This window comes from Asparagus officinalis, unplaced genomic scaffold, assembly GCF_001876935.1.
Source record: "Asparagus officinalis unplaced genomic scaffold, Aspof.V1 AsparagusV1_Un42, whole genome shotgun sequence".
NCBI classification, from domain to species: Eukaryota; Viridiplantae; Streptophyta; class Magnoliopsida; order Asparagales; family Asparagaceae; genus Asparagus; species Asparagus officinalis.
This window is the reverse complement of record NW_017972308.1, coordinates 26,284-35,771: the sequence shown is the minus strand read 5'-3', so window position 1 is coordinate 35,771 and position 9,488 is coordinate 26,284. Positions and strand designations below refer to the sequence as shown.

The 9,488-nt window shown below is 36.4% G+C and overlaps 1 protein-coding gene across 1 annotated transcript; it reads right to left on the bottom strand.

Moving 5' to 3' along the window:
- Nucleotides 1-1,640: 1,640 nt before the first annotated feature.
- LOC109827120 (two-component response regulator ORR10-like) lies at nt 1,641-3,043 on the bottom strand. The gene is made up of 5 exons (XM_020394082.1): nt 2,814-3,043; nt 2,664-2,722; nt 2,501-2,578; nt 2,342-2,412; nt 1,641-2,048 (listed from the first exon to the last, which is right to left on the bottom strand). Exons 1-5 carry the CDS (start codon nt 2,914-2,916, stop codon nt 1,823-1,825), a joined length of 537 nt encoding a protein of 178 aa, XP_020249671.1. The 5' UTR covers nt 2,917-3,043; the 3' UTR covers nt 1,641-1,822.
- Between the last annotated feature and the right edge of the window lie 6,445 nt (nt 3,044-9,488).

The following is a 9,488-nucleotide window of genomic DNA, read 5'->3' as shown; positions in this document are numbered from 1 at the left end:
GCTATAACATTTTTTGGTGTGACACAACGTATATACTCATAACGTATATACTCATTATTTTCTTCTTTTACAAAAAGATGGAAAATTTTGCAATGTAATGTTTCTAATTTAACTCTTAAACCATTGTCACAAACACGTTGGGAAAGTCGTCTTGAAAGTGTTAAAGCAATAAAATATCAAGCTCCACAAATAAGAGATGCTTTATATCAACTAGCAGAAGCTAGTGATGATCCTAAAACAAAAAGTGAAGCAATTTATTTAGCAACATATGGGATTGAAAATTTTGAATTTTTATTAGGTATGATTATTTGGTATCATATATTGTTTGCAGTTAACACTGTTAGTTAATTTTTACAATATATAGATATGAATATTGCTATTGCATTAGATCAGCTAAAAGGTCTTGTTTCATTTTTTTAATGACTATAGAGAAAATGGGTTCACATTTGCTATGATTTGTGCTAAAGAGATTGCCAATGAAATGAATGTAGAACCAAAATTTCGTGAAAAACGTGTAACTAGAAGAAAGAAAAAAATTTGATGAGAATGAAACTAATGAGGTGAGACTTTCACCTGAAGAATCTTTTAAAATTAATTATTTCAACTATATAGTTGATCATGCCATTTCTTCACTTCAAATTAGGTTTGAATAGTTTAAGATATTTGAAGATAATTTTGGTCTGTTGTATGATGTAAAAAAAATTAAAATTGCTTGGTGATGATTTTCTAAAAGAAAAATGTTTGCATCTTGAAATTTTTTTAAAACATGACATGTTATCTGATATTGATGGTTTAGATTTATTTTCAGAACTAAAAGTTTTAAAAGAAATAATAAATCCTAAATTAAAAATAGCGCTTGAGATACTAAACCTTATAAAAAATTATAAAAAATTAAATTCTTTTCCTAATACATGGATAGCTTTTAGAATACTACTGACAATACATGTTAGTATAGTTTCAGCAGAAAGAAGTTTTTCAAAATTAAAATTAATAAAATCTTATTTACGTTCAACAATGTCTCTAGAAAGATTAAATAATTTGGCAATTTTATCAATTGAAAAGAATTTATTATCAGAGCTTGAATATAAAAATTTAATTAGTAACTTTGCATCTTAAAAAACCAGATAATTAAATTTTATATAAAATCTATTATTTAAAAACTAATATTTAATTATTTTTTTAAATATTAAGACCCCAAATATTTTTCTCTGCCGAGTACCTCAAAAATGCTTTGAGACGGCCCTGGCTCGCGAAGGATGAGCATGGGGCTCGCAGTAGGGTTTGCTATCTGCATCTGAATTCAAACTCCATAATAATTATTTCTCTCGAAGGCAAAAGCTATTCACTTATATTTTAGATCAATAACAAACATTCATAAGTTTTCTAACAAGTTTTCCTTCAAATTACGTGTTAAAAAACACCCTATTTTGATCTTGTTGAAGTACGGTACTAATCCACAAAGAAAATACATACGTAAGGGGTGTTATTGGTTCAAGACAATCAAGAGTTTAGAACAGGGCATATATTGCTACAAAGGAAAAATCAGGGGGTAAACATAATTATATTTCGAACCTTGTTCTCATGCCATATTTAAAATCTTTTCTAAATGGGAAGCTGTCATCAAATAAAATCCAAAGACAAGTATAAAATGAACAAATTTTGAAATATTCCGATTAATCCATCTTATCTTAAACCATCAATTTACAGTCATTTGATTCCCCGCCTCAAAAAGCTCAAATAATAAAGAAAATAACTTCCCTATACTTGTGATATCTGCTAAACAAACAAAATTGGAGATCTCTTAAGGATTTCTAGCATTACTCTACTGTAATTTGGGTAGAAATCTTTGTCTTGTCTTCTCTGGCAAAATAATCTCCTCAACATCCATTGCTTTTCTTTTGCTCGTAGCGCTGCTGTTTGCATCATCCTCCTCTTCACTGCTCTTCTCTTCTTTGGATTTGGTCTTCATTAGATGAGGTCTGAGCCTGTTCATGTCTGCTAACTGTACTGGCTTCAGAAAGAATTCCTCTGCTCCTTCCTCCAAACATCTACAATCATATATAAAAAAGAAAAATAAGATTACTATTTGAATGTCAGAAAAATCTTGTTTCAGACACTTTGATGTTATTGACAAATTTTAATGTAACAATCATATACATGGTTATATGAATGTTCATATGGTTTGTCATACCCTATTACTAAAGAATTTCACTTTGTACAAATTTGGGGTAAAACTTCATTTTTGTAACCTTTAAAGGAAATTTCTGTGACTCTTATATAAATTTTAGGGGGTGTTATGGAAATGGTAGGGGGGGCTTTGTGTAATTTTGACAATCCTCACCTATTGATCCTTGCAGGCACATTCTCAGATGACATGATCACAACTGGGATATCCTTCAAATATGATGATTCCTGATACATCAAAATAGTTCTCCATAAGAAATCAAACCAAGCCCAGATAATCGAAATAAAAAGGGGAAAATGAGGAAAAAAATGGCACCTTAATTTTCTTGAGTAGATCGTATCCTGTCATCCCAGGCATCCAGTAGTCTGTAATTATTAAATTCACTTCAATTTCCTGAAATCAAGACCAATATCAGCATCCAAATTTATAAAAAAAAATGGATCATTTTGGGCAAACAGGGGTCATCTAGAAAATTTACTTGTTGATCAGGGGACACCAAAAACTCCAGAGCCTTGATCCCAGAATCCACTGTAGTAACTGGAATGAACCCAAAAACCAACATCAGACCCACGAAATAATCAAAATTAGCAAATGGGCACTGCCCAATTTGTGTTTCCAATCAAAATACCTTGAAAAGATGAAGTCTTGAGCAGCCTCTCAATGAGTTTCCTATCAATGATGCTGTCATCCACAGCAAGAACGTGGAACTGTGAGTCGGCTGCTACCGCCATTTGGTTTCTGATTGAAGAAGAAGACGACGATGAAGGATGAAGAGAAAGTTGAAGGCTTTGTGTGAAGCTTTATAAGTTGAATATTTATTTATTTATTTTTTGTCGGGGGGATAATTTATAGGAATAGGATGCTGTGTTGGAGTGACAAAAGAAAAAAGAAATCAGGAGCAAATCAAAGAAAGATCCGACAAGATTTCCTACAAATCTCCCAGCAATCTCCTCTCCAAATACCTCCGTATTTTTTTGCCTTTTTTTTGTTTTGGATTTGACTTTAAAACAAAGCAACATGGGACCCATGCTCTCTCTCTCTCTCTCTCTCTCTCTCTCTCTAAAGCTTACTGTTGAAGCAGTATTCTTTGTCCCCTACTCGCGTATAGATTTCTTCTTTTTATTTTTTTGGCGTACGTGGTGGGGGACACTTTGGATTGGGAAATCCCACGTCCATTCGTGCTTAATTGCATGGTTTACACATGTAGGTGCTTGTAAATTGCTTATTCGTGATTGCTTCCCCTAAATAATAGCTTTGCATACATCCCTAAAATTTATTATGCATTGTAGGATGAGGCAGCAACTCATTTTGCGAAATGGACTACTAATAAATAAGGATTAGTTGTCTCACTTGGCCTCACCTATGTATATATCTTGATTGCCTATATAACGAAATAAGTGATCGCATGTATATTGTTTATGTTGCAATATAAAGTTCGTGAGATAACTATTTTTACTTATAGTTATGCATTCCATAATCCAGCAAATCACAAGTAGTTTAGGATTGGGACATTTTGTTTGGCAACCTTCAAAAGTAGTTTAGGATTAAATGGTTTAGAATTAATCTTGGCCTAGTATTAGGTGTTTTGTCTTTGGCAAATTGCTAATATTGTACGCCAAAATTTGGTTATTAAACCAATTCTAATTTGGGAGCTCTTTTCTTTGTACAATTCTCGATGGCTTGGAAGGCTCTAATATAACTTTCACGGATTTTGGTTCAATTCTCGATGGCTTCGTTATCTTAAAAAAAGCTAAAAATAGTTTTAGATAAAACTTGTCTAGGAGTGACTTTGATTCAATTTTATGTTGTTTACCAAATACACCCTGAGTTTTGACATTTATTTTTTTATTGAGTTTGCAGGGTCGTAAAAGCAATATAAAAAAAGTAAAAGATAATCAATACTATATTGTGCCAAACACCCAAGCGTACATAACTAGATGTGCACACTGCTAAAAATACCAAAGGGGGTTATCTTAGGCAGCAGATCAAGTCACCAACAACTAGGATTTGCATAGGATTCGGTATGGGCCCACCCCCTATTTCCCATCTGCAAGGAAATCACCTTCTCTGATCTCATCCCAGCTGTCCTTATCGGCCTTTATTATTTCGCCCTTTCTTTGCGAGGGGAACGCATTTTCATGCTGATTATCTCTAGAGATTGTGGCCCTGACGTTAAATTTGCTCTTCTTCCTTTACTTTTCGCCAAACGAGCTGCCCGGTCATTAAGTAGCGGTTAAATTTTATAAAGCTCCTTAACCCTGTACATTTGTTGTTAACACCCCGAAACTTTGTGGTGTCTCACGTCTCGCAAATTTTTTAAACGAATCTCTCACAATGTGTTTGTTTACACTTTTTAGTTAGCAAGGGGAGAGGATGTGTTACACCCCTAAAAAATATTATTGTCGATCTTCACTGAGCAGTGGACACGTGTCATGTAGTTTTTACAACTTAGTCAAAACCAAAATAATCTCTGCCTCACCTCGACCTGTTGTGCGCAGCGAAAATTTCGACAGAGTTTCTGGTGCACAATAAGAAAGAATGATTAATAAGAATTCATGTCTCACCAAGGAAACAAGAATCTGAAGCGAATAACTCAACAAAGTGAGATATCGGCTCTTCCTCTCATCAGTTCTAGGACTGATTGTCGAGGCATCCTAAAAACTATTACAATGGCCACAAACTCAAATCACAAAAGTTTTACGTGGTTCGGCAAATTGCCTACATCCACGGTGCAATGAGGGGGGAGATGTACAATTAGAGGGAGAGAATACAACTAGAATTTTCAATCACACGATCTAAACCCTCTCACAAATTCTCAGATCCCTCACACAAATATCTCTCTCAAAAGGTACAAAAGGATTGTTTGCACGAAGTCAAAGAAAGTCGCTGACTTTTTCTCTGCACCTCTGTGAATTTCCTCCTCTTTTGCACCAGCCGATTTATCCCCTCTGTCTGCACTCGCATAGCCGCATGCAAACTTCTCCTAGAACACCGCCAAAAATACCCTAGCATGGGTATTTATATTATCGCTATTCATGGGCCTTCAATCGGGTCCTCACATGCGAAATCTCCTCACACCAAATTCGTGGCCCTCACACGCATTAAAGGAAAACGTGTCTGCTGGCTGAATTCGTGGCCAATTCTGGCCAATTCATGGCCTCACATTCACACGACCAACTATTCGGCTAACATCTTTCGTAACTGAGACAAAATGTGATACTCAGCCAACCCTTCAATTAATTCCCCGAGCAATCTAACTCGACCAACTGTTCGACCGACATCTTGCATAACTGAGACAAAATAGAGCACTTGTCGTCCAACCTGGCCAGTCGCTCCTGCGAATAAAACCCACTTGGCCCGTTGTATCAGCCGTCAACAGGTATAGTCGACCATCAGCTACAAGACTAAAAGAGTCGGTGATTTTCTCCGTATCAAACGGGAATTGCGAGCAAATAGAAAACCCCGCGCTGACAGTCGTCTGTCTTTGCATTAACTGCTCTGACAATGTCATTATTTCTCTAGCGTCCATAGCCTTTATAACTCATCGGACCCAGTCAGCACTGAGTGCATGTTGTCATTCTCATAATAAATGACCAGGTGACTCACATCTCTCAATAGCCGATACATACCACATGTTTACTGACTCAACTGCGTAGCTGGATTCGGTCTAAGTTACCTTATTGACCCTCGGATCCATTATAAAAGGAGAGTACTGCATGAGGTAACTCTCTGGTCTTTTTTGATCCAACTAATAGCTAACTCCATATTTTCCCACTCAAGATTATCTACTGACTTGATCGTTGGAGGAACAACAGGAGAACCCAACTCTATCATCTTGTGAGTTCTTTCTTGTGCAAGGAAGAACAGAAAACCCCAGAGCCATATATTAGAAGGAGTTAAAAGACCTTAATCACTCCAAAAATCTGCAAATTATTCCATGTTTGATAACTGACATCAACAGGATGGGATGAATGAAAATTATTAAATTTAGACACTTTCTTTACCCTCCAAAAGTGTACGGATTGGGAGGGGGGAGATTTCAAGTGGATTTTTTTTTAAAATTCAATATTGTCCTATATGAAAAAAAATCAAAAGATATTCTTTTTTATTTTATTAAAAGGGTATAATGGTCTATTAACTTCCCTTCTTTTCTCATCGCCTACTCTAAATAAACACATATTATAATATACCATGCTATTTTCTCGTTGTCTATCCAAACACAAATGAATATATTCCACCATTTTCCTTTCTACTCCCTCCCCTCAGTGTTGAGTGAATCACTTCCCTTCCCTCCTCTCCTTTGTATACAAACCGATCGTTACTACGGCACCGCTGTTTATTATTTTCATTGTGTAGAAAATAAGTGTGTGTTGATTCATTAACACTGATATAGGAGCTCATGGGAAATTTTGGAAGTTAGTGGGATTCTTTGAGACACCCCAAGTTCTTGAGTATCTCTAGAGGCTAACTATGGGAACATATGAAATTCCAAATAAAACAGAGCGATTACATACGTTATGTAGGTCAAAGAGCTGGACCTAGCCGTATGATTTGATAGCTTGCTAGCTGTGAAGATTTTCTTCAACAGTTCTGTAAATGTTTGAAATGTGTGGTAGTGTTTTAAGGTCAATGATTTTGTCGTTTTAGCAAAGTTTTGTATAAACATAGGAATCAGACATGACGTGTAGGGCATCCTAGAGATTTCCCACTTGATTCTCAAGGATACGTCAATCTCTTGATTTAATGTCTCGCTTCTTCCATCAAACGCAATGAAGTTTGAGAAAAATACTCATGAGCCCTGTATATATCTTGAAGGATATGCTGCTCTCAAACTGACTAGTCCAAATTGAAATTTTCTATATACATCTATTAAATTTACATCATAAAAGTTAAAGTGTAACACCCCGTCCCGAAATCCCAGAGTCGGTACGCTATTAGATCTGATGGACTGGCCTCACAAATCACCACATGTCTTTTCAGCAACCTCACTTTCCTGAGCTGCAAGTGGTTGCTAGCAGCTAATAAGACTGTCCGTGTGAAGCCTATCAAAGAATTGGTGACCGAAGAAGCCTCTCAACTTGATTCTCGTGTTATCCAGGACGGTGCTCGATCACAGAGGACTCAGGGCAAGACCCGCCGACTTGATGCAGAAGGTCACAGGGCCTTTAGTTCTGCTGGATAGCAAAGTTTTGTATAAACATAGGAATCAGACATGACGTGTAGGGCATCCTAGAGATTTCCCACTTGATTCTCAAGGATACGTCAATCTCTTGATTTAATGTCTCGCTTCTTCCATCAAACGCAATGAAGTTTGAGAAAAATACTCATGAGCCCTGTATATATCTTGAAGGATATGCTGCTCTCAAACTGACTAGTCCAAATTGAAATTTTCTATATACATCTATTAAATTTACATCATAAAAGTTAAAGTGTAACACCCCGTCCCGAAATCCCAGAGTCGGTACGCTATTAGATCTGATGGACTGGCCTCACAAATCACCACATGTCTTTTCAGCACGTTTTGTCCTCACTCACGCGCTCCTGAAAAACTTCTCAGGGGGTCACCCATCCTAGAATTTCTCCAGGTCAAGCATGCTTAACTTTAGAGTTTCTATGAGTTGGGTTCCCGAAAAGAAGATGCATCTTGGTGGTATGAGTATTCCAATCAAATCTAGTAATATTAATCACATCACCCTCTTCAAGGGTTGGAGTATTACAAACTCTCCCACTTAAACTCACAACGTCCTCGTTGTACCAAATCATATCATCCAAGACCGTACCATCCGTGTGAGATTCTAGAGGTGGCTCCTACGGCCTCAAGAGGTGGCTCCCGCCCTCTCGACGTAGCACTTTGCTCCGCATAGCACTTAGTTCTCACAATTTCGGTTGGCTTTGCTCTGATACCATTTGTAAAGCCCCGCCCCGGAATCCCGGAGTCGGTACGCTATTAGATCTGATGGACTGGCCTCACAAATCATCACATGTCTTTTCAGCACGTTTTGTCCACACTCACGCGCTCCCTGGAAAACTTCCCAGGGGGTCACCCATCCTAGAATTTCTCCAGGCCAAACACGCTTAACTTTAGAGTTTCTATGAGTTGGGTTCTCGAAAAAAAGATGCATCTTGGTGGTATGAGTATTCTAATCAAATCTATCAATACTAATCACATCATCCTCTTCAAGGGTTGGAGTATTACATTAAACCACTATTTCGCATAACAAATTAAGTAGAACAATAATCGAATAACAAATTATTTTAGTGTCCCGGTCAGTTTTCCTTAGACCTGAATATGGTCCAGAACTAATCTAAGTAGGCTAAAACACTGAATCGGTCTGCAAAGTGACGGTCATTTTATAATAAGGCATAAAAACTGACATCAATAATAACAAAATTTCAGTATCGATTTTATCCTTCTATATCTTTTTGTCTTCGCTCTCCTAATTTAATGGTGTGTTAGGCACCTTCAAAATGGAGTCAGGTCTAAACTAGTTTTTTTTAATTAGGTCAAAATTGAATCATATAAGAGTTGGTCCACAAAAGAACTAGTTTAAAGACTAAAATTTGAACAAGAAAAAACTATTCAACTTGGACCTAGCATCTTGTTGGGTATCTACTCAAACTCCAAGTTGGGATAGAGTTTTAATTCTTTGTACAACTTCATGAGAATTAGATAAGATTAGAGATCTATCATGATTAGGAGTTTGGGTTCCATCATGATTGTGAGTTTGAATCTTATTCTAATTTAGGAAGTTAGACTAGAGATAGGGTTTTGGTTTCTCTATATATATCCTTCTATTGTTAGAGAAAAAAAAAGAAGAAAAAGAAGTGTAGAGAGAGAGAGGGTTTGGCAGTTTTTATCTGTGCAAAAGATTATAATTTGGAGGTGATAGTGGATTGATTTTGATCCCGTGATTTTTCCCTGTTGAGGGTTTTTCACGTTAAATCTTGTGTGATTTTATTTGTTGCGTTTGGTAGTGTTTTATTAAAATTCCTTCTTAGTCCCAAAAATATAGCCTTTTATTAAAAAAGAAAAATAGGCAATTTTTTGGGACTAAAAAACTATTTCCATCTTTTTTAGCACATGCTTGCCGCAGGAGATGTTAGAATCGATGATGCTAATTTGGAGATTAATTGAGAAATTTTCATGTGAAATTTAGTGAAATAAAACAGTTTGTGGGGGCCATGTGCAACAACTCCTAAAGTTCAGGGGGGTTTAGTATAATAAAAAAATGTTGAGGGGGTTACTAGGAGTCTAGGACACCTCAAAAGTTCCGGGGTGGTTTTCTATAATAATAAATCCATA

Excerpts from the sequence above, each read along its gene's own strand:
- LOC109827120 (XM_020394082.1), bottom strand. The coding sequence starts at position 2,916 with ATGGCGGTAGCAGCCGACTCACAGTTCCACGTTCTTGCTGTGGATGAC. Across the intron at positions 2,723-2,813 it reads CAAGACTTCATCTTTTCAAG|TTACTACAGTGGATTCTGGG; the intron begins GTATTTTGATTG and ends GGTTCATTCCAG. Across the intron at positions 2,049-2,341 it reads GTGCCTGCAAGGATCAATAG|ATGTTTGGAGGAAGGAGCAG; the intron begins GTGAGGATTGTC and ends ATATGATTGTAG.